This window comes from Phyllostomus discolor, chromosome 3 (genome assembly GCF_004126475.2).
Source record: "Phyllostomus discolor isolate MPI-MPIP mPhyDis1 chromosome 3, mPhyDis1.pri.v3, whole genome shotgun sequence".
In the NCBI taxonomy this organism is placed as follows: domain Eukaryota; kingdom Metazoa; phylum Chordata; class Mammalia; order Chiroptera; family Phyllostomidae; genus Phyllostomus; species Phyllostomus discolor.
The window spans coordinates 73,196,888-73,222,180 of NC_040905.2; the positions used below are offsets into that span (position 1 = coordinate 73,196,888).

General features: G+C 36.4%; 1 protein-coding gene across 1 annotated transcript in view; it reads left to right on the forward strand.

Moving 5' to 3' along the window:
• The window catches only part of MAN2A1 (mannosidase alpha class 2A member 1), a 163,249-nt gene that overhangs the window by 39,774 nt on the left and 98,182 nt on the right, over positions 1–25,293 (forward strand). Inside the window, exons 4-5 of the mRNA XM_028510212.2 lie at positions 6,421–6,592; positions 21,533–21,660. Of these exons, the coding sequence (XP_028366013.1) occupies positions 6,421–6,592; positions 21,533–21,660 (300 nt within the window). The remainder of the gene's footprint in view (positions 1–6,420; positions 6,593–21,532; positions 21,661–25,293) is intronic.

Here is a 25,293-nt window from a genome sequence, read left to right on the forward strand (position 1 = left end):
TAAAGGAAGTCAGTTTTTCTTTTACTTCTAATGATGTCTCATGCTACAGACACTTCTCACGGTTTCCAGCAACCACACTGTTTGGGGAGGACTTACCAGGCCTGAAGTGTCCTATTTGGCGTGAGTCCTTAAAAAGGGAGAAAATCACTTTAGCATGGATTTAGACATTTTGGAGGTTGATCTCACAGTTGTAGGTATCAGGTATCAAGGTATGTAGGTTGTTTAAAGGTCACTTAGAAAAGCAATACAGTAAGAGGTCACAGTTGGATATTATACATATGCAGCGGTAGGGTGAACAAAACCCCAGCTGTCCTATCAGTAGTGCAAATGGGTTCTTGTGGTGTGGGATAGAATTTCCAGTGAGAGCATCTTACCTGAGTTTAAAAAGTGCTGTATCTCCAGCAATTTAAGGGATGTGAAGCTGATGGGCTTCAAAAACTATTAGATGACATTGAATCACTTGGAAAAAATGGTAAGGTTATTTTGGAAACCTGAGTCCAAAAGCATTTAGTGGGATCAGCAGGTTTATAGGTTTCCAAACATTCATGGGTCTTTTGAAAACATAAGCTTAATCCTGACTCTCCCACTCTTCTCTCTTGGAAACTTCAATCAGTTACTAAGTTCTCTTCATTTTGCCTCTTATTTTGGTCTGTTTCCACAGCAATTCATTAACCATTTTTTAAAATTTAATCTTTATTTTTTTTTTAATTACTGTTTAGTCCCCTTATACTTCCCTCCCCGCCAGCAATCATCCCACTGTTGTCCATGGACATTTTTTTAAAAGCAGAATTATTATAATGGCCTCATTTTCTGTTTCTCTTCTACTTTACTTTTTTTTTTATCTATCCTTTACACTTACAGAACAGTTATTTTTCTTTTTTAATTTAATCTTTATTGTATTTTTTTCAATTACCATTTATTCTCCAGTTATTTTTCAAAGCACAACTCAGAAAACCTTAACGTTCTTCCTCCCAAGTTTTCAGTAAGAATCAAAAATGGTTCAGAAGCTTTCCAATGATCTGATGCCTCACTTCTATTTTCATTTCTCAACGTACTCCCACTGTGTAAGCTGCAGTGCAGCCATACCTAGCTGCCTTCTGCTTCCTGAAATTGGCATCTACCATCATGGCTTGGTGTATTTTCCATATGCTCTTGCCTCAATTTGGAAATACCACCTTTTCCCCCTAACCAGATGATGACTAATCCAAGAATCTCTCTTTTATCCTTTTGGTAGGAATTTACCATTTCTTTATTCTCACAGCATTTGTTCATATATTCACTATAGAATCTGTTTCCATTTAGATTGGCTTTATTGCTTTGCCCTTATTAGATGCTTGGTTTGTATTTGAATGAATAAACCAGAACAGGATGTTAATTAAAACCCTTTCACAGTTTATTAGTGGGGGAAAAGCAAGCATAATTTATAATAGAAATTAATCAGCAGCATATGTGAGGTATGGTAATACCAATTAAGATTATATGTGACCCTTAAGTGTAAGACTGGATGTTGTAGTCAATTATTGAAGGATTTCACAAGAGCTGGAAGAAACCTGTTGAAAGAGAATAATGTAATTACTAAAATAAAGAAGCTTTTTTATGAGTCATATTTGTATTTGTTTTTAAGTTACAGAATATTACATTAAAATGGAAATAACTTGAAGCTTACGTTGCATTTTTAAATGGTTATTTGTATATAATTATTTCTGACTCAAAGTCTTTTTATGTTTTCTTAACAGTTGGTACCTATTTAACTTTTGAATGAAATTAATGTACTCATTAAAAAATCATTATTGTAGTAGTTAAAACCATAACAGTGTAACAGTGATTTGAGGGACATGCCTTTTTTGAGATGGGTGTTTTAAATCATTTTAGGGCTCACAGAGCCTTTTCAAAAATATCAACTGTGGTTATTACCAGAGTGAAAGGCGGTGGGTGGAGGTAGAAGAAGGTAAGGGGATAAACGGTGATGGAAGGAGACTTGACTTGTGGTGGTGAACACACAAAACAATGTACAGATGATGTGTTACAGGATTATATGCCTGAAACCTATATCATTTTATTAACTGGTATCACTCCAATAAATTCAATAAAAAAACCAAAGAAATTCAAAGGTATTTGTCAAAGATTATTAGATTAGCATTAGAATAGACAGTAGTGGACATATTGGAGCTAGTAGTATATGATATCTTTTACCTTTGGTTTCATTTCTAGTTGAAGTATAATAAATTTGCATTTATGTTCCATATACCATTTTTTTCAGTCTTTTTGGCCACACATCATCATTCATCTATCAAGTGATTATTGAATTCTTGCTATTGTAGGTTTCATATCAGTTGCTAGATTCATGATAACTAACTAGTTTGAAGTTTGGGTTGGCATGTTTTTAGGCCTGCATTGAAAATTTTCAGGACCAGAAGCAAAAATACATGGAGGCCCTCAGACCCTAAGTTTAAATATTTAAAAGTTATAAATCAAACTAATGTATTGCTAAATAAAATAGGTCCTTTCCACCTGCCTTAAGGAACATTGTAGCTCACTGATCTAGAAGGCCAAGTATGGGCTTAGATTGCTGGGGCTGCAGTTCCCCACTTGAATGTGGTGGTAGGTGGGGAGAGTCAGCCTGTGGGGCAGCCCACCCCCTTGCTTCCTAGATCTGGTCCTTCTTTCAGACACATCAGCACTTTTTGCACATCTCTACAAATGGTAGGACCTTGGAGGTTACTACCTGCAAGGTTGACTGCCCTGACAGGGGAGGCTCTAGAAGCTGGCCTGGGGCTGTTTGGACACAAATTTCTGGGCCCCTGGTACTCAAAAGGGCAGGGCAGGGCAGGGCAGGGCAGGCTCTGGATGGGCCCATTCTTTGCCCTGTGGATTTATCATGTGGAAGAGATGTTGTCAGAGGAAGAATGGGGAGCTCAGGGAGGGGCATTCTTGCCTGGTCCTGTGGGTGATACTGAGTACACCCATGAACCAAATGAAACTAAGTGTTCTTTAGGAGGATCAGGTCTCCACAAAGTCTTGAGACTTGGAAACTAGATAGGAGTCCAGGATTTTAAAAAATTCTGTTTTTTCAGTGTACAATTAATAGATGTTTAATTATTTATACACATTAGAAATAAACAATAGTTTTCAACTTTTATTAGTTTTATATACTCTAGAACTTAAATTTTTATGATAAAATAATGATATCAAATTTAGAATTATACCTGCTTTATAGAACTTATAATTATGTATTCTCTGTTTTAAATATTTCCCCACTTACTTAATATAGCAATTAGATTTTTTATGGGTGATAGTGGTGTTAGAGTGCCAAAGACTAAATGGAAAGGTGTTCTTAATGCTGTTTCAGCCCTGGTTCAATTTCCAGGTGTATTCAAGGGAAAGGAAAAGGCTGTGAATTGACCATTTAAGTAAATCATTCTGCAACTCAGTGTCCTAAGATGATTAAATCTAGATGTAAGAGTATAATTTTATGTCACAAAAATTTATCCCGTGGAACTTTTTATAAAATACAATCTTTCTGATGGGACTCATGATAATGTACAGTTGTAGTTTTACAGTAATTTGGAAAAAGGAAAAGCCAATTCAGTGTAAGAGGGAATACTTGATTACTCTATTGTATAGAGTAATAAAAACTAATTTACTGTTATATTACTCAATATTGGAAGCTTCAAGAGGCTCTCTTTCAGTTCATTCTTCATTAATTGTGCTAAATTGTTGTGATATTAGTCTGTGTTATAGATGAGTTTTGTGGAAAGCTCTGAAGAGAGTTGACATCTCTGAGCTTGTAGTTTCGCTCGCTTAAGTATCTTTTACATATCTTCTGTGTGATTGTTGAAGGGCAGATGAAGTGTTGGAGGCAGAATGGATTCATCAGTCACTGTGATTCTTTTATGAAAACTCCTGTGATAGACTACTTTTTGAAATGGCCTTAGTTCATAACAGAGTTCAACTGATGAAAATAAGTAATTGCACTTTAAAAAACACTTTACTTATTAATCTTTCTAAAGGCTATTCTAAGTTTGCCTTTTATGCTAGATTACTAGAATTTCCTTACTAAATTAATTTCGGAGGCATTCCACTATTCATAGGTCTTTTCTTCAATTCAGTTAATAACCAAGTAATTAGGATTAGTTTTTTCCTTTTTAATAATTTAGATGAAAAGTATCTGATATTTTTAAAAAATAGCTCTAATAGAACTGGTTAAATAATTTACATGGTCCTTGATATACATATGTACCGTAATAATAGCATGGTACAAAAATAGATGTTACTTATGTAGATTTGCTTTTGGCTCAATCTTGCAATATGGAGGTAGATGTATATTAAATATTATGATGGCATTTGGGAAAATAAATTCTTCCCACACTGCAATTTTTATTTTTTGGGTAGTAATAAAACTAATTTTTTCTAGTGCTGTATTATTTTGCTAGGGCTGTTGTTAACAAAGTACTACACACGCTAGAAGGCTTAAACACCTGAAATTTATTTCTTAACATTTCTGGAGGCTAGAAGTCCAAAATTAAGGTGGCAGCAGTGTCGGGTTCTTCTGAGGGCCTCTTGTCTTGGCTTGTAGATGGCCTTCTTCCCCAAGTGTCTTCATATGGTCTTTCCTCTGTGTGTGTCCGTGTCCTTTTCTTATAAGGGCATATTGGGTTACGGTCCACTCGCATGATCTCATTACCTCTTTAAAGACTCTAGAGCCAAATAGTCACATTTTGAGGTACTGGGAGTTAGGACTTCAGCACGTAACAAGGGCACAGAATGAATTCTATGAAAATCATGATTTTGGACAACCAATATGTGTAAGATGTGAAGCAGTTTATTTAAATATTTTATGTAAATTGTATATTTTTCAAAAATATATGTTAGAAATATTGTTTTCATTTCTTCATTTACCTGCTTTAATTGTAGAGATGGGAAATGGGCAATTAAAGACTTATGATGATAATTATGCTAATAATAGTAGTAGTAGTTAGTATTTATTATATATCAGGCTCGGGTCTGATCACACTAAGATACCTCAGTTTTTGATGTTTGTTTTTTTTTATTACAGGTACAGGCTTTTAATTTAAACATGGAAAAGTTGGATTATGTGGGTAGCATTATTTGGTGTAAAACCACCTTAAAAGTGCCCTGGATCAAGAAAGTCCTATAAAAAAATATTTGACACTTATTTCGACTTGGCTTTTAGCTTCATACCTGTCACTTTGCAGGTGCTTAATAAATAACTGTAGAATGAATGAATGAATAGATTTCAGTTAAAGCAAAAGGAAGAAATATTGTCACAGTGGCAGTGCCCTTTTCAGAAGCTCCTATTTGCGTTGTCAAAACAGTTGTATTGTCTTCTCTGCCATCTCAGGTTTTTATTATTTTTTGCCAGCAAATATAGTATATGTTGAATATTAACTTAATCACAGTGACAAAACAAATAGTCATTTGGTATTTTAGCTTCCCACGTGTTTGAGGCTTGGAAACAATAGAGCAGTAGAGCTCAGCTTGGATGTAGGGACACTCCTCCCTGTAAGATTTTACAGATAAGAGGTTATTTTCTAGAAGGTCCACTTTGCCAGTAGGTAGAACTGGTGGCTCTGTACGTTTTTGCCTCAGTCACTCATTATCTCGCTTTAGTACTCTGCCAGCTGGGACCTATGGGTCTTATTAAGAATGTTTCTTTATACTTGGATTGCAAATGTCTTTAGATAAAATTGCCTGGATATTTGACAAGTAGTAGGAAGAATCAGAGAACTAAGTTGTCATCATCTACAGTTCTCTTTTGAGAAAACTTTACATAGATGTGTACACATTTGTTATTTGATTAGTGTCAATTTGTGCTTCCAAAAAATGGAATAATGAACAGCCTTTGGGAACCAGTGCCTATTTTTGGCAGAATTCTACTTCTCAATATTCATAACAGTGTAATTACCTTATTGCTCTGCTGTTGGCTTTTAGGTACCCCTTGTATTTTTTATTTTTTTTTTTAATTTAACTTAATGGGTGGAGAATTTTAGATTCGCCCGAGAGGATACACATTTCATCCCATAGTATGAGAACAGTAATGCCAACTTGTTAACATTGTTCAGATTTTTAAAATAAGATTTCTTAGAGATAAATTATAAATAATTAGATACTATGCTTATTAAGTATAAGCAAGTACTTTTTGGCCTTTGGTCATTTTTCTCATTTGTATCTCAATTTGTGCAATTTTCACAATATTTTTATAGTTTAATTTTTAGTGAGTTTTTGAGTCTTATGTTTATTGAAATGTTTCATTAATTCAAAACGTTTGTTAAATTATTATGTATGCCTGTATATGACTTAAACATCCAAGGGTATCTAAAGGTAATACAGTGGAATATGACTAAGTTGAAATCAGACATATGAACTAGACCTTTGTGATATATTTGTGTCTTGATTTAGGTTGGTTGAAGACTTTTGATGAATACTTTAAAGAGAAGACTCAGTATATTTTTAATAACATGGTCATCAAGCTGAAAGAAGACTCAAGGAGGAAATTTATTTGGTCTGAGATCTCTTACCTTTCAAAGTGGTGGGATACTCTAGATATTCAAAAGAAGGATGCTGTTAAAAGGTTTGTTTTTAAGCTTTTTTTTTTAAGTTTGGTGATATTAAACATTCATTGTACAGTGAAACAAGTGTTGAATTTTTAGAAGGTGAAAATTCTTAGTTTTATATCTGAAACTTAAAATATTTTTTCACATCCTTTTTTCTGTGATTCTGGTTCATCCCTGAAAAAGTGACTTGAAACTTTTTCATTGAAATTTGCATGTTACAACTTTGTCCTAGAAATGGAATTACAAGGTTAAAGGGGCTTAGTATTTTAAAGGTTTTTTTTGAAGCATATAATCAAAGGGCCCCTGGAAAGGTTGTTTCAGTGTATTCTTTAGTCTTCCATATAATACAGCTGTTCACCAATAATACAACTTTTTTCTCTGAAACCTTGACCAATTTAATGGTTGAAATATATAATTTTAATTTACATTTTTGATGAGTGGTAATATTGTTTATTTCTCATATGTATAGGTAAAACATTTTATAAATGGCCTGATCGTATAATTTTTCTTACTGGTTTATAGTTATATTTGCACACATAACATACACACATACCAGTCCTTATTTATCTTGATGTATTTATTTTCTTAATTCTTACTGCTTGATATCAGACTTTTAACATCCTTACGTTACCAAACTGATGAATCTGTTTTCCTTTTATTTACTTTGCATGTCATATTTTAAAAGGTTTTCCTTAATCTAGAGACCAGATAAGTTATCCTCTTTTCCCTAGTTTCATTTTTTACCATTCAATTTTTAAAATCCTGAAATTAATTTTTTTTAATGTGTTGTGGTGGGAGATTCTGTTCACCATGTCTCCCTCTCCTCTGCTCCCTATAGTTTAAAGATTATTTTAGCATGTATTGCTTTCTTTTATTTATTTGTTGTGTTGGCCAAAAAGTTCATTTTTTTCTGTAGTATGGCTCTAGTAGTGCTTGGTTGTTTTTAACTTCATTCAAAACAATTTTGTTAGATTGTATTGTGACAGTTGTTATATCAGTGTGTATTTAAAAAACTTATCAAAATTGGTGAATTTTTGTGTAGCCATTTTATTATTGAAGATGGAAGAAAATATGCAACATTTTCAGCATATTATACTTTATTATTTCAAGAAAAGTAAAAACAACTGAAGTGCAATAATTTTTCTTACTGGTTTATAGTTATATTTGCACACATAATATACACACATACCAATCCTTATTTCTCTTGAAGTATTTATTTATTTGTGCAGTGGCAGTGGCAGATTTGTACAGTGTATGGAGAAGGTGCTGTGGTTAATTCAATGTGTCAAAAGTGGTTTGTGAAGTTTCGTACTGGTGATTTCTTGCTGGACTGTGCTTCAGGATCGGGAATACCAGTTGAAGTTAGTACTGATCAAATCGAGAAATTAATTGAAAATAATCAACTTCGTACCACATGGGAGATAGCCAACATACTCAAAATATCCAAGTCAATAGAGTTATTGGTGAAAATGAAAAATATGTCTTTTATTTTATGGGAAAAACTAAATGGACTTTTTGGCCAACTGAATAGTATCACATATACAGCATGTACTCGTTAGTCTCTGTTCTAAGTACTTTACAGTGGTAAGGACTTCCTCACAACAGCCCTCTGACGTAGGAACAACGACTGTCCACATTTTAGAGATAAGGGCATTGCTGGTCTTTCAGGGTCACCCAGCTGGGACATGCCTCACTGCTGAGCTATTCATTCCAGCCTGTACAGCCCAATAGCCTGTTTCTTTTCATGCTGCGCTGCTTTCCAAAGATTTAAATAGTCCACCCTTTTTACTGATTTGAAGTGCCATCTTTATTGTATTAAAATATGCATTGAATTCTGGAATTTCTCACTTTTCTCATGGACTTTCTGTTTGACTGTAATTGTTGCAGCTTTATATGTTTCATTGACAGTTTTATTTTTAAAAAAATATTTAGTTATTTTAGAGAGGGGAAGGAAGGGAGAAAGAGAGGGAGAGAAATATCAATATGTGGTTGCCTCTTACACCCCCAACCAGGGACCTGGCCCTGCAACCCAGACATGTGCCCCGACTGGGAGTCGAACTAGTGACCTTTTGATTCGCAGTCCTGCGCTCAATCCACTGGGCCACACCAGCCAGGGCCCATTGACTGACAGTTTAAATCTCTCCTTGTCTTTCTTTATTGAAAAATTACTTTAATGAGTGACCAATTAATTTCTCCATGGAGTTTTAATTTAGAAAAATTTTCCTACCCTTTTAAAAATGGTATTTTGATGGAGATTGATATAAAACATTAAATGTAGTTTGGGTAGAACTGGTTATCCACCACTAGTCATTAGGAGGTTTTATTTTTTATTCCCTATGATAGCACCCTGAAAATGCTTATAAGATTGGCTAGGGCTTTGGGGGTACTGGGTTGAACAAAGAGTTCAACCAAAAGGGGTGGCCACTTTTCCACTCTAACCGAATTGGCTGCAGGAACCAGAGTTGTTAAGAAATTCCTCTAATTATTCAGGAGAGGCTGGAATTCCAAAATGTTATCTAAATTATCTTGACTTTTAAATTGAATCGTTAGCAGCTAATTTAGATTCTTTGTTCCCTAACCACCCCGCCCCCCATGCAGAGTCCAACAGATCCTTAAATTGAGCCAACCTTTTACATTAAGAACTGTTTTATAAAAACCCTGTGGAACTGGTGTTTGTTTTATAGGTAATTCCTTGACTGAGTTTTAAGATTTAAAAAAAAATTTTTGTCTGCCTAGGTCTTGTGTTGCTCCTTGTGTATAAATAAACTTCATGTTATCTTAAATTAGAATTTCATAGAAATTTTACTTCAATTGTTTAGAGTGTAAGATCTTATTACATCTGTAATTTTTTTTTCTGTTTTACTTTTGGGAAGCTGAATTTTTCTTCATCTTGATTAGAGTGGCTAAAGCATTTAAATTTTTTTGGTGGTTTTTGCACTCTCCTCTAATCCCCAAAGAACTACTTATACATTAACTGGTTTCTACAGTTGACTTTTATGCTTTTATCTTTTACTAATTCCGTCTTCCTGCTTTTATTAATGCTAAATGGCCCAGTTCATTTATTATAATAAAGAAATATGTCTGTTTCATGTGTTTGCCTTTTAGCACTGCTCTAACTAGCTTTTACATTTTTGTGTTATTTTTTATTGTATGTTGTTCTTAAATGTTATATAACTGTATCTATCGTTTTCTTCTTGATTTGAGTATGTTAGAATAATTTTTAATTTCCAAGTGCAATTTTTTTCCCAGTTACATTTTAGCTTTAAGAACTAGTTTTTATATAAAAAACTAGTGTGGTCAGAGAGTATGGACTATGCAATTTTTATTCTTTTTGTTTGGGTTTGCCTAACCTGCACTGCCCCTTTTACTGTAAGTACAATCTAGAGTGGTAGCTCAAATGGCTGGGCACTGAAGCCAGGCTGCATGGGGTCAGATCCGAGGAGACTGCCACCGCTGTGTGACTTGGGGAAGTGAACCTCTCTGTGCCTCGTCTTCTTCTTTTGTCAAATGGGGGTGATATTGGAACCTATTTTATTTATTTTTTATGAGGATTGAATGAATAGGAATAATGTGCTTAGCACAATGTTTGGAGTATTTTAAGTCATTAATAACATTAGAAACTCTTATTATTTTAACTTTTATTTGCCACTCTGAGGATTTTTCTTGGATACCAAGTCTTTTTAGTTCTGAAGTTATCCTGAGAGTCATCTTTTAAAGCAGAACTTAACTATAAAATTATGTTTTCTATCTTAAAAAAGCTTCCTTATGTAATGTTTCACTGAAGATCATTCCCCCCCACAACTTGGATATTTTTAGGATTTTAAAAATTTTATCCATGAAATTCTAAATTTTCACTAGGTATGTAGGTATAAATAACTTGTTAAATTTTCCATCTACCAGTTCAAACATTTCTTCAGCTATTTTTTGCTCTTACTAATAATTACTGTTTTTATTTCATTTGTTTAGTCTCCGGTCTCTCTTTCGCATATGTATTTTTATTTTATTTGTTATATTCACTGTGTTTTGTGAGTTTTTTCCTCGAGTTTTTTTTTTTTTTTTTACACCCCCTCAGATTCACTTCTCTGTGGTATGGACTCTGTTCCTTTCTGGCTTTACGTGCCTGCTTTTAACTGTGTTTTTTATTACTCTTTAGTTCTGTGTTCTTTATGTTGTTGTGCAGAAATTATGTATATTTGCCCACTTCATTCATCTTTAGCAATAACGGTCTATTCACATTTGTAATTTGTTTCAAAATGGAGAGTAACTCCTGAAATCCCTTCCTTTTCTAACCACATACTTTGTTTCCTTGCCGTGGTTATTCGTTAACATTGGTTGGCCAACATCCATTTCACCAGATTTCCTTTTGGGAAATGGTCCTTCATAGAAATCAGATCCTCCTTCCTGCCCCAGATCAGATAGACCAGCTAGGCCAGCTATGACCTGAGCTCAGTTCATCAGCTTGTTATTTTTCTAGGGTTTTGAATCATTAGAGAGTGAAGTAAGGTGGAGAGATGGGAAGAAGGGAGACAGATATGGAGAAAAGGTTGCAGGTCATCCCTCACAGCACTGGTGCATTTGCAAGGCTCTCCCTGTCCTGTGGCATGGTCCCTGTTGTTCTCATAGCACATGGCCTCTTGTTTTCTTCCAGCCGTTTGTTAAGGGGACTTATAGCTTGTCCTCAGTACTCTGTGCCCCAGACAATCTCCCAACACATTTCCCCTCCAGCATCAGCTAGTGTAGCTTGTAAACAAGACACCTACCTGAGAGATTATTCCTCAGATCCATTTTTAGAGAGCTGAGTTCTAGATGAGCAGTAGAGACCCTACAGCCAGAAAAGATGCCCAGATTATGAATAGGACTAGCTGAGGGAAAGGGAAGAGCTGGGTCTGAGAAGGTTGGGAGGTCAGTGAAGTGTTTGCTGTTAGTCAGGTGAGGCACCTGTGGCTGGCTTTCTCTATCTAGCTTCCTTTTGTGTGGCCTGTAAGCCAACCTTCCTCACTAGGAGCCTGTATGAAGGCGCTTTCTCACTGACTATAGGTAAGAATCCAGCTACCGCAGAAGGAAACTGGGTTTGCTGCTTGCTACCTTTGGTAAGGTGAGGCCTGGCTCTGTCCCAGTGTAGCTGCATTGGGGAGCTGCTCTCTGCAGCAGTCAGGGCCTGTGGGTGGAGAGGCTCCTGCACCTTTGGGCTTGGGAAACACCATGAGGATGCAGGGAGGGACTGGGATTAGTGTCTGTCCCAAGATTCAGCTGTGTTGAAGTCCTTGGCCCTTCAGATTAGGGGCATCTCTCAGATCTTCTCTCTTTAGTATTGGGTAGGCTAAAAAGTTCATTTAGTTTTTTTCTGTAAAATAAATGAGACATTTTTCATTTTCACCAATAACTTGATTGATTTGGATATTCTGAGTGTGTTGATTGTTCTTAATTAATATCTTGTTTGACCGCTATCAACTTCAACTGGTCTACCTCACCACGGAGCATCATCCAGCAAGAAATCTCTAGCACAATACTTCGCAAACCACTTTTGACGCATTCAATCAGTCACAGCACCTTCTCCATGCACTGCACAAATCCTTTTTTGTGTGTTTCAATTGTGTTTTTACCTTTCTTAAAATTATAAAGCATAATCTGAAAACATTGAGTATTTTTTCCATCCTCAACATTAAAATGGCTACACAAAAATTCACCAGTTTTGATTAAGTGTGGTCTTTATAATGCTCACTGATATGACAGCTGTCACAATGCAACCTAACAATTGCTTTGAGTGAAGTTAAAGACGACTAAATGCTACTAGAGCCATCTTATAGAAATAAACAAATGAACTTTTTGGCCAGCCCAGTACTTGGGACTCCCTGCTGATTTTTCATGTGGAAGGGTTGTAGGTCAGTACTTGTTCAATTCTTTTAGTTTCACCTGCATAGCATCTGTCACAGATGCTGCTGATTTTATGGCATGAGGATGGTCACCTTCTCTTGACCCTACCTGGACACATTTCTCTCTCTCTTTTCCTGTTCTATTGGCCATTTTACTTACGTTGGACCATATGAAATTGCCGATATTTGACTGCTTTGATGTACAATATTGGCCCATTTTATGTGATTCAACCCAGTATTAAGGGTAAAGAATAGTAAGATGTGGCAGGGGGTGGGGGGGATGCATATTAGAATTTAGTGCTTAATCCATTGTTTTACTCAGATTCCTTTTATTTTGGCAATGGGAATGATTCTGAAATATAAGCTTGATCCTTAATAATATCATTTTGCTTGAAGAAAAAATTGTTTTATAGACACATTAGGGACACTGAGTGTTATTTTTGGTTAAGCTTTGCTAAAGTTGCCTCCCTTCTAGCTATAACTATTTACTTGTATTCATTTATTACATTTACCTATAGAACTAGGGTAATAGCATTTTTTTCCTACTTAGGCATTCTTAGTGTTTCTTGCCCAAACATATGTTTGTTGGGGGAAACAATAGCTACATAGGTTTGCTTCTATTATTTAAAATTCTGAGCTTGTACTAAGTGGCATTACTGATAAAATTTTTTTGACTACTAGTGTAATGCTTATGCAGTGGCTTCTTTTTCCTTCTGAAGATGAGTCTGTGGATTAAATGTCTGTACCTAAATTTGCAAGCTAGCTGTTGCAGAACAGAACCAGTTAATTCCTGCAGAGTTCCATGTGAGCTTTTATTATCCCTAAAGAATACCAATTGATTGTGGGAACTTAACAGAAACATAACTGAAATGATCCCATAATCTATTCGAGCAATGACTTGTTTGATTCTTTCCCCTGTGGCAGAAGTAGTCAGCTCTATAAGCTTTTGAAAATGAATATCTAGTTAACTAAAGGGAGATCTATGCAAACATCTAGCTTTTTCATTATTTTGTGATTCAAACTAATTTAATCAATTGTAGTCAGGGTGCCTGATTGTAACACATATCCACTGGATTTAAAAGAAATTGCTTCTCATTAAATAATCAGCACATTTTTGGTCTATACTTGTTTTATTTTGAAAATGACTGGTATGTTAACATTCTTTTTACATTTTAGTCTTCCTAGTTGAGTATTTTTGTCTAAATGCAGTTAAATACTGCATGATGTTTAAAATACATCACAATGTGTGCCCTTATTCAGTCAAGCAGCTGAAACGTGAGCCCTTAGCATTTCCTTTGACTAGTACCCAGTGTATTACATATTCATCTTTCCTCTCTGGGCTCTGAGGCATTGAAATGGTTTTTACATTGCATCTGCTCCTGCCATTGAGACCGGTGTTCAGTGGAGCAATCCACTGAGCTGTTAGCCTCCAGAACGGTTGTGTGTTTGCCAGCCTTGACCAGCTTCTTTCTGTGGACCTTTCGGTATGAGACAAGGCTCCAAATATGTCCTGGAAGGCTATTATATCTTTACCACATTGCTGGGTTTCATTGCTTTGCCAAGAATGCGAAATCTTGCTCTAATCTTTGTACCATCCTCTTAAACCTCTTTTCCTAAGTTTATATTTAAGTGAATCTTCTACCTTGTTCTCTTAACATCTCCGTTTCCTTATTGAAATCAGAGAAATGTTTGAGGTTACTTTTTTACGTAATACAAGTCCAAATTTACTGATGAGCATTTTGAGTTTCACTAGAAGAATATACCTCTGAAATTTTTGTACAGACTAATTTATTATACATTTTATACAAGTTGGATTTTATGGTATTTGACTGAAGACTGCTGCCAGATTTGTAGAGCAGTGAGAAGTCATCGTGTGTCTTGTGATGTTCAGGGAAAATTGCAGATTTGGGTTGAGTTTACAGTCTAAACATGCATAACATTTCACAGAGGAATGAAAGCAATACACACACTATCTGAATAACTTCGTCCTAATAGTTGAAGCAGAAGTGTGCATGTAGTATAGAAAGTATGTGTTTCATCCCATTCTCTCCAATCCCATTTCATCTCGAACGAGGCAGCTCTGTTCTCATTCACTTCAACTGCTGGCTTCTGTTTGCCTCACAGAATCTGGCAGAAGCCATGAGGACCATCCCGTCTGCCTCATCCATTGGATACTTCCTCAGTTCCCTGGGAGAATCTCTTTGCAGCATTTACATTGACCACTCCATTCTTCTTGAAATTCTTTCCTTTTTTGCCTCCTGTGACCCGGAGCTCTTTGTCTACTGGTTCTCTTCCTGCATTGCTGAGCATTCCTTCCTCATCACCTCTGATTTCCTTCTCTAAAAAGTCCCCATTCTGGCCTGTGTGGTTCTTCTCTTTGGCTCTTCTCTTTAGTGTGTGTACTTGTCCACACTGTGGTTTTAATGACCAGGTGTTCAGGCTGCTTCCAGATCTACAGCTCTTACCTCAACTTCTTTCTTCTTCCCTAGTTAATGGTAATAGTAATGACTAACATTTATTGAATGCTATGTATAGGCATGTTTTAAGCACTAATATGTGTTTATTCAGTCAGCCCTATATCATTCCCATTAGTTAAGGTTCTTTATTGTTCTTATCTACTGTGGAAGCAACTGAAGCAGAAGTGTTAAGGAAAGTGCCTACACCCCCCGGGCCCCCCCCTTCCGTAAGTGTGGCATGAGGACCACAGTCAAGCATTCTCACCCCAGAACCAGTGCTCTTGACCACAGTGTGCTCTACCTGTGGGCCCCATCCAGTCAGTTCCTAAACCTTGTCAGTTCTGCCCCTTTAGTGTCTCTGCATACGGACCCCCAGCTCCATCCCCTTACTCTTGTTTCCTTTTTCTGGCTTCTAGGTGTCCTTCATTTCACCAACAGAGTTAGGTTTTTGATATAGTATGTGAATCTGCCTATGCCGCTTGGCTTCAATATGTTTCAGTGACACTTCCCTGTCAAAAGGTACAGACCAGTCTCCTTTGCCTGTCACGTCCTGGCTTTTCTTCTCCCATTCCTCCTTACTTGTCCACCCCCACTTCTGATCACTTCCTGTCTTGCACCCTATTCTTAGCCATGCCGAGCCACCTGAATGTCCTCAGGCACATACTTTTTCCTACTTAGAAATTGGCCCATGGGCTCAGCTTGGATTTTTTTTTTTCTGTACACTAGATAATCTCAGTCCTACTCATATTTCAAGACTCAGCTGAAATATTACCTTATCGCTGAAACCTTTCCTTATACTCCATTCATTCAACAAATATTTTCTGTGCTCCAGAGATATAGGAAATGAGTGACTGACCAGGTTCCAACCCTCAGGGCATAGCATGGGTGACATATAACTAAACACAGTATCACAATAAAATGTTTTATTCTATGGAAGCAAGAAGGGGGTCTTGGAAAGCTTCCTCAAGTTGGTGGTATTCAAGTCAAAACCTGAAAGGTGATTAGAACTAGCCAGTTAAGCAGGGAGTAATAGAGGATGGGGAAGGAATCAAAGGTTAGGAGAGAATTGAGATTATGGGTCAGCAATTAGCAAGAGCATGGTGTGTTCAACATCAGAAAGAAATGAACACTAGGATGCAACAGTGTGGGGAAGGGTGTGCATAAAAGGGCCTGGGAGTGTGTGGTCCTCAGGGAGATGTAAATTAAAGATACTGCAAAATACTATTCCAAATCTTTCAGAATGGCTAAAATCAAAATGACTGACAACACCAAGGGGTGGCAAGAGTGTGCAGCATTCTCAGATATTGCTAGTGCGAATGTAGAAAGAGACACTTTATGAAAAGCCACCAAAGAGTTTTCTAAAGTTAAACATACATCATGTGACCTAGAAGCTCACCCCTAGAGAAATAAAAACATGCTCACAAAACACTTGTACAGATATTTTCATAGCAGGCTTTTTTTAAAATCATAACTTCAGTCTGGAAACAGTTCAAATGGATAAGAAGAAATTATGGCCCTGGCTGGTATGGCTCAGTGGATGGAGTGCTGACCTGTGAAGCGAAGGGTCACCAGTTTGATTCCTGGTCAGGGCACGTACCTGGGTTGCAGGCCAGGTCCTCTGTTGGGGACCATGAGAGGCAACCACACATCGATGTTCCTCTCCCTTTTTCTTTCTCCCTTCCCCTCTTTCTAAAAATAAATAAATAAAATATTTTTTTAAAAAAAGAAATTACAGTGTATTCGTGCAGTGGAATACTACTCAGCATAAAAATAATGAATTACTGAAATAAACAGTACTATGGATGAATCTAACAAGCATGTTAAGTAAAAGAAGCCTGATATTATAGTGTAAATATTGTATGATTCCATTTTATGAAGTCTTAAGAGGAGCTAAATAGATCTATTGTGATAGAAATCACAATGTCAGAATGTCTTTTCTTTTTGGTGGGGTGGGGGTGAGGTAGGGGTTGGTTGGAGAGGCGCAGGACCAAGCTCTCTGAGCCAGTCAGTGGAAATGTTCTCTGTCTTGTTTCGGGTAATGATTACAGGAGTGTAAACAATTGTCAGAATTTATCAGATTGAACATGTATATATTACATGTTCTATCTCAATTATAAAATACTTTAGAAAATACAGTGTAGCTATAAACATAATGGTACATGTCTGTTAATATGGAAGGATGTTTATGGCGTAGTATTAAGGAAAATAAGTTGGTTAAAAACTGTGCCTACATAACCCCTTATGCATTTTTAGCAAGATATTAAGAGTGGACTGACTTATTTGATTTTCTATTTTAACCTCTTAATGTATTTTCTAATTTATTTTGAACGAGCATTTCATTTTTTTTTTTTGAAAAATAACAGGGTAAAGAAATATTTACTATATAGTGAAATATTTAAAGTATATTTTCTGCTTATTAAAACATAGAAACTATTAATTGAACCATCTAATGTGAAAAATTTATAAATAAAATTTCACGACTATTGTGAATGCAGTATATCTTTAGGGTATACAGTGCTTTTATGTAATTTTACACTTTTATATATTTTCTGACTTTTGAATGAGCATGGGTAAAAGTATATATGTATTATAAAATTTAATAGTTACTGACAGCAATGTGTGATTATAACTACTTTGCCATACACCTTAGCCATGACAGTCTGTTGTACAGCTTTGTGATCTCTCCAGTCTGGTAGGTAAAAAGTGTCATCTCATTGAAATCTGAATTTGCATTTCCTTAGAAGTGAAGTTAAATTTCTTTTCTTTTATAGGAGCCAATTGGTTTTGAAATAATCTACTTCATACTTTTTGTTCATTTTTCTTTTGGCTTATCTGTACTCTTTTTTGACAATTTTGTACTGATAGGAACACAGACTTAAGTGATGAGAAAACAGATACGATTCCTGCCCTCATGGAGCTTACATGCAGTCTGTTGAAGGGAAGAGACAGTAGACACACAAATAATATAGTTAAGTTTGCAATAAATGCTATTAAAGAGAAGTGTTGGATTTTATGAAAGATAATTTTGGTGGGGCTTGGGTAGGATGGTGGTGGCCAATGAAGTCTCCTAATAGATCCATGAGAGCCACCAAGGCACATATTGGGAGAGAGAACATTCCAGACAGAAACAGTATGGACAGCAAACTGAAAGAAGGCTGCGGGGTATGGCTGGAATGACACGAGAAAGGGAAAAGGTGAGAGAGGACTCATTTGCCGTCTGTCCCTCCTACTAAGTCTTTAAGGGCAGGCATCAACAATAATCAGTGAGTTTCCCCAATTATTTTATGTGAGAGGTTTTTAAAAAAAATCTTACTTTTACCCTCACATCAGATACTCCCTGTGAAAGGCACATCAGTCAGGTTATCTGATAAGCAAATGTCTGTAGGTTATTAATTTATTCATTGCAAGCCTCCATCTTTTTGAATTTTCCATTTAACAAATTTTTTATTTAAGAATGAATTTCTATACATCATCTTGTATTATTCCATGTTTCCCCCAGATGTGTTATTACAAATTCAACTCTTTTTCTCATGTGAAATTAATTTGTGATTCTCTGAAGCTCACTAAGTGATGCATTGTTTCTTATTAAGCTATCTGTAACAATTTTCCCATTAAGGAAAAAAGCTCTTAGAGTCCATCCTTCTGTATGTGACCAAATTCCAAGTGTGTGCTGAATCCACATAGGGGAAAAAGTGGCACTCAGAGAAAATGATTTGCAGCTTCTTGGTCTTGGCAGTAAAGTCTTAAGTGTAAATTTGTATCAAAGGCAGAGTGAGCTGTGACAGATATGCTCAGCTTAATTTTGATCAGTTATTTTCTTAAGCTTTTTATACCACATTCCCCAGCAATGAAATAGCAAAAACCTGAAGGTCCGTAATGTCTTCACTAAGTAGTTTCAAGTCAGTCAGTTCAAAAAGTGAAACAGGAGTGTTCTTAATTTCAAAAGGTAGTGCTCCCTTTGTACTTTCTGCATTTGCTTCACATATATACCTACTCCTTCCCCTCACTTTCTATCATTTCATGTTTGCTTCTAGATCTTGTTCATTAGGATATATTGGGAAAAGTATACATGCAAACAACATTTGCCAAAAAAACAGAGAATCTCTTGTTAATAAACTACTCAATAGACCCTATTGGGTGGACACATCTTTCAAAAAAATTTTTGTATTCCCCTATCACAGAGAAATAGCCCAGCTGATGTTTGTTGAACACTAAGTAAATGGAAATACTTGGAATTACCTATGTTTGTTGTAATTTTTTTGAGATATAGGTATTTCCCATTACTTGATGTGTTTTAAAAATTATTAAAGTCTTAAATGTGTTGTTGAAGTGTTTTAATTTTATTTCCATAATATTGCTAACAGTGTTTTAAAATATATTTGTATAACCTAATATAACTTTTCTGTTATTCTAAACATTTTTCCATTTTTTGAGGTTTTGTTTCTGTAAGACTGTCAGTCCTGCTTTTTTGTGCCTGTCAGTAAATGGTTTGTGGTAAATGCTATCATGTGGTGGAATGTTGGGGTACAGAGGGAGTGTCAATTTAAGATGGGTGCTCAGGGAGACTTCCCCTGGGTAGGTTTTATTTGATCTGAGGTATGAGGATACTTGGAACCAACTAGGATGGGAATGATAGGAAAGAAAAAAACCGATAAGTAAGAAAATTCTGGAAAACATTTTAGTGAGTAGGAGGCTTTTCATGCCTCTCCCAAAACAATATACAGGATAGTCCTTAAAGTAATTATTATGTGCAGAAAAGTTCACTACACAATTACAGTAGCATCTTGGGCATCATAGGGAGTGGTAGGGCTAGATTATTGACAAATGAGGATTGGGAAATTGATTGCTACATACGGTATGTGTGATTCTCGTTGCTTGTTTGGCTGTTTCTTGGAGCATATTCATGCTTGTGAGACTGGAATTACGTAGCCAAGTAACACTGATATAGATGAAAAATTCAACATTGGAGTGACTTTTCACTTTAGTTTCTATTTTTCTATTTAAGAGTAGGAAAGAATTTGTTTCTGAAATTTTCCAAAAGATCCATTTATTGAGATACTGAGACAAGGAAGTCAAGTTTCTATATTTGATGGCCAGAGATTAAATCCCAAACCTGTCCTGATACCTCAGGCTTCCGAATAGTGGCTATAAAGCATAAGAGGTGGCAGTCTGGTCTGTGGCCTCCAGAGTGTGGCTAAATCAGGCAATCACCAGAAAAATAAGAAAAAGAACTAACTAAAGGCTAAAACCCATTGGCAGTAAGAGCAGGATAAGATAGTCTTGGGTTTAGTTGTGTTAATTAAAGAAAGGTAATTTTTAGAAATTTCCAGCTTCTTTATTACAAGTTCTTGACTTGGGCCTATGAGAATCTGAGGTTTGACTGGACATTTGGTTTTCTTTAGACACTATAATGAGCCATCATATTCTCTCTGTGAACTTATATTAGTTGGTGATTCCCATGATAATACAGATTTAATTAACATTTTAAAATTTTATACAAGGAATTATTCTTGCATTTTTAAAAATTCTGTCCATTATTCACTCTGTCAGTGGTTATACAATTATGCACGTGTTCGAATAAATCAGATGTTGTGTTAGTGTTTTAGCTTATGTAATAGGCTTTGTAGGAAAATACTTGTCTATGCCTCTGATCTGCTTCAGTTAAATTTGACTTGGTACTTGGCTGTTATCGGCAGTAGCCAGTGATACGTACCCTTATTAAAGCGGCTTTTCTTTCTGGAATTTTATACCATTTTCCAAACCATGTTATTGCAAACTGACAAGTCTGTGGCACTTAAGAGTTTGCTTAATCCTTGACTTATACTTCCTCAGGTACTTCATCAAGTTTTTAATATATATTTTTTTCTTTTTTTCCTTCTCAGAGGAAGGTACATTCTTATTTATACAATTCAGTTTTTCTAGGGCTGGAAATCTAGTTACCTTGCATGGTATTATGGCAAAGGAGTATTCAACAGCCAGATAATATTAATGTTCCGAGTTTCACTCAGTAGTGAAAAATAAACTAGATAGCCCACATTTTAACTGAACCTGAAGCAAAGTGCTTTATAATGTTTTCTGTATTCCTGGAGGCATGTGATATTTACTAGCTTTACCCTAATATGTTGTTACTTCCGTGTAGTTTGCATGATTAACTCACCAATGTCAGAAGGACTGAAGTAAATCCTGATTTTTCCATACAGGGGTACTGAAACAAATACCATGCTTAAAATGACAGCCCTCCAATACATGTTCATTAAGATATACTCTGAGTTAAGCACTTTGCCAGGTGCTTTGCAAGATTTAGAAATAAATTAGATGTGACTCTTGCCATCAGGAATCTTTGAGGTTATATGGGAGATTATATACCCTTATGGAAAGGAACTTCCAAAGCAACCTGCATGCTTTGGCCTAGGGTGAGCACCTCAGACACTGCACTCCGGATGTTTTATCACCAGGGTCCTAAAGTTCAAATTCATTCACTAGTTTTAAAAAAATGTTTTAACCAAAAAAAAATGTTTTAACAATTAATATAATAAACACCAGTTATATTTATAGGTTGTCCCTAATATTTATGTAGATTTTAATTTTTTATATATTAATGTAAATTCTTTCATTATTTTCTTCCTAGTTTAATAGAAAATGGTCAGTTTGAAATTGTGACAGGTGGCTGGGTTATGCCTGATGAAGCTGCTGCACATTATTTTGCCATAATTGACCAACTAATTGAAGGACATCAATGGCTGGAAAAAAATTTAGGTATGTATTGATGTCTTTCCCTTTCATTGGGACTACTTTGAGCAATAAATTTTGGGGAATATGAGATGAAGTTCTATTTTTTTATTTTAAATAACTAATGTTTTCAATACTGACTATTTTTGAACAGTTTTTCTTTATTAGATTATAATGTTTCTTTGATCATAAATTGAGTTACATAGATGTAATACAGTCTTGTCTTAGGTTCATCTAACTTTTTAAATCTATTATTTTATCTGTTTTTTACCTATTCTATTAATTAGAATAATTTTTTTCTAAAAATATCCCACTGGGATTTTAATTATATATTACAATACTTGATCATAAGAGGCAAAAACCTTATTTACTAGCTTAAGAAAATAAAGAAAGGAAAGTATTAATTTTGACAGTGAGAATTCCAGACATATGGTAGCTTCAGGTAAGGTTGGATCCAGGGAACTCAAAGTAGATTGTCTGGACACTAGGCACTGTCTCTTTGTCTCTGTTCATTTTTGCATGGCTTTAATCCTCTCCTGGCTCTCACCACATGGTGAGTAAGATGACTACCAGGAGGAGGAGTTTCCTTAATACTTTACCTAATTCATCCAGTTTGAGTCAGGTACTTATTTCTGAGCCAGTTAAATGTGGCCACAGGTATAGGAGATGAAAGCACCAAGGCCTAATCACTTTGGTGGAAATGATCATCAGGGAAGAGGGGCTGTGGAAGGCGACAGGGTCAGCCTCACCTGAACCATGGGAATGAATGAACCATGGAAATGAATGGGTCCTCCATGGGGAAGAAAGGATCCTGTTATCACAAAAGGTGGGGCAGAGGGTGCTTCACTGATAAAATCAGGTGTTCACTGCAACTCATAGGGCAGGGAACTAACTGAAATCTTTGTAATATCTAATATTTGCATTCTGCAGTTATATTTAATTCCTTTTAAGTATTTCATATTAGTGCACTTTTGTAGTTTTGGGGGTGGTAAGTAAACATGTTTTTACTGAATTTCTAGATATTTTATTATTTAAATTTTTTTCTATAGAGATAAAATCCCCATTAATTTTTTCTTTACTTTTTACTTTGGAATGATTTCAAACTTAAAATGTTATAAGAATACTGTAAAAACTCCTCTAAACCTCTTAAGCGTGTTCACCAATTATTAACATTTCTGCATATCTGCTTTATTTTTTATCTTTTCGTGTTGTTGTTGTGATTGTTAGAATAAGTTACAGGCACCATGACTGTGCTAAAAAGAGATAATAATATAGTAGGCCTGAAACTGCTATCCTTAGAAAGGTCTTGCCTACAAGGTTGGCCCTTGTAGGTCTGGGGAGCTTGGATTTCCTAAATGCTAAGAGCGGGTTACTGTGTTTAAATTGTAAAAACAATGTAGTTTATGCTAAATACTAGTTTTCTTATGGGAGCCTAGAATTTCAGTATATACTCGGCAGAGGGTGCCTACATGACCAACCCCAATGAAATCGTTGGACACTGAGTCTCTCAAGAGCTTCCTTGGTTGACAGTTTTATGTGTTATCACAATTTGGTGCTGGAGGAATTACATGCATCCTGTGTGACTCCACAGGGAGAGGATGCGTAGAAGCCTAAGCCCAGTTTCCTGTGGACTGTGCCCTTGCCTTTTCCTTTTGCTGATTTTGCTTTGTATTCTTTCACAGTAATAAATCATAGCTGTGAGTATGGCTATATGCTGAGTCCTGTAAATTTTCTTAACTAGTCATTAAACGGGAAGTGGACTTGGAGACACCCTACACAGTGCTACTTTTCTAAGCACAAGTATTGTAAGCTGAGAACATTCATTTTTAAATTAGTTTTTGTGGATTTTTTCTTTATGTTTAGCTCTTATCCATATAATTTATATGCAGTGCAACATACAAATCTTAACTGTACAGTTTTAGTTTTGACAAATATGTTACCAATTTAACCCACACCTTCATCACTATAGAAGGTTCCTTATTTTCCTCAATTCTCCCCCTGTAGCCAACTGCTTTCTGATTTCTATCACTAGATTATTTTTGCCTATTTAAGAACTTCATATGTATGGACTGCCTCTTTTAGATCTGGCTTCTTGTGCTCAGCCTACGTTGTTTTTTCTTATAAATGTATTGTTTTACATAAAATCTACTCATTTGAAGTGTATGCAGGGGGACCCCCCCCAAAATCACAATTATCTTCTGGAGGGTGGGCCTTTTGTAGCACAGGGTTCCCCCACTAGGTGACTATTCTAGAAACCCATCTGTATCAGTGTACCAGCTGGTGTTGTTGTAAGAGGCTGAGTTCAGCTTCAGTGATTTTTTTTTTTTTTTTTTTTTGGAAAACTCTTTCAGAGCATTTGCCCGTTTCATGATGGGTGATTTGCATGTGCATCTGCCCACACCATGCTGAGTGTTCAGCAGTTTTTGACCAAAAATGGCATGACCCACTGTTGCAGCCACTGGCCTGCAGTGACGGTGGATTGCTGCGGATGGCTCGTCGAAACACGAGAAAAACATACACAGAGACAACCAGGCCCTGTGGGGAAATAGGAACGGAATGGCCACTCTCTCTAGTGGGGAGTACCATGGCCATCCTCCCTAGGGGAGAGCACCCCTAAGGGAGAGCACCCCGTTCTCCCGCTTTTATTGGGTTCATTTGCGTAAGAATTCAGGTAAAGCTCATTACTCATTGCTGGGAAGTAAGGATCAAACAACAAGGAACTCTGAGGGCCTATTTTGAGTCAGGGTCAGATAGCTAAAGAGCTGTAAAAAACTTTAAGGAACAAACTTACTTCTTCCTTGGACCCTTACCAATTAATGGAGAGCATTCTAAACAAAGCAGGTTTCACAGGATTTTACATATTCTTTCTTAGGCCTGATCCCCCAGGGAACCCGCCCTTTCCAGTACAGGGCTGCACCACCCCTCTGTCATTGTTTCAGGCTTAGGTGGAACAAGGGAAGCTAGGCAGCCAGGAGATTAGGAGATTTTCTCTCAGACAATGAGAACTCAGGCTATGTCAAAGCTGAGGGGCAAGGGCCCATCACCCCCTTTTGCTGAGCCTCCAAAGTCCTTCCTTGGGGGCCTCCCACATGATCATGCCTGTCTTAAATTGTTCCCCCCTTGGGGAATCTTACCCGTCACTGGCTAACCGACCAAGCATTGGGGGCCAGGCAGGGTGAAGTAAAAGGAGCAGAAGCGGTGCTCCTACCAGGGAGATAAGCCTATCTCCTGGGTGGCTTACGGTTCCAAGGTCATTCCCTCAGCCTTAGCCTTGGCAGGAGTTACAGCTTCTGATACCAGGCAGGGTGGTTCCCAACAACCCACATACCCCACCCTCCCTGTTCAGCATATCTTGCCCTAAGTGACTTTTTTTTTGTTTCCCTGAATGAGAAAGTTCTCAATGGGAAATGTTTTGCCCATCAAAAAATGGACAGAAGCACTAAAAGGCATCAAAATCAACAAGTTCAAAAACTGTTTTGAGCAGTGGGAAAAACGTCTCAATGGGTGCATTGCATCAAAGGAGAGTACTTTGAAGGTGATTGAAGTCTAAACATGTAAGAATGAATACGCAATTTTTTATAAATAAATTCCAGGTTCTTTTAGGTACCCTCTCATACTGTTCAGTAATTCTGAGTATTTTCACAGGATTGTGCAACCATC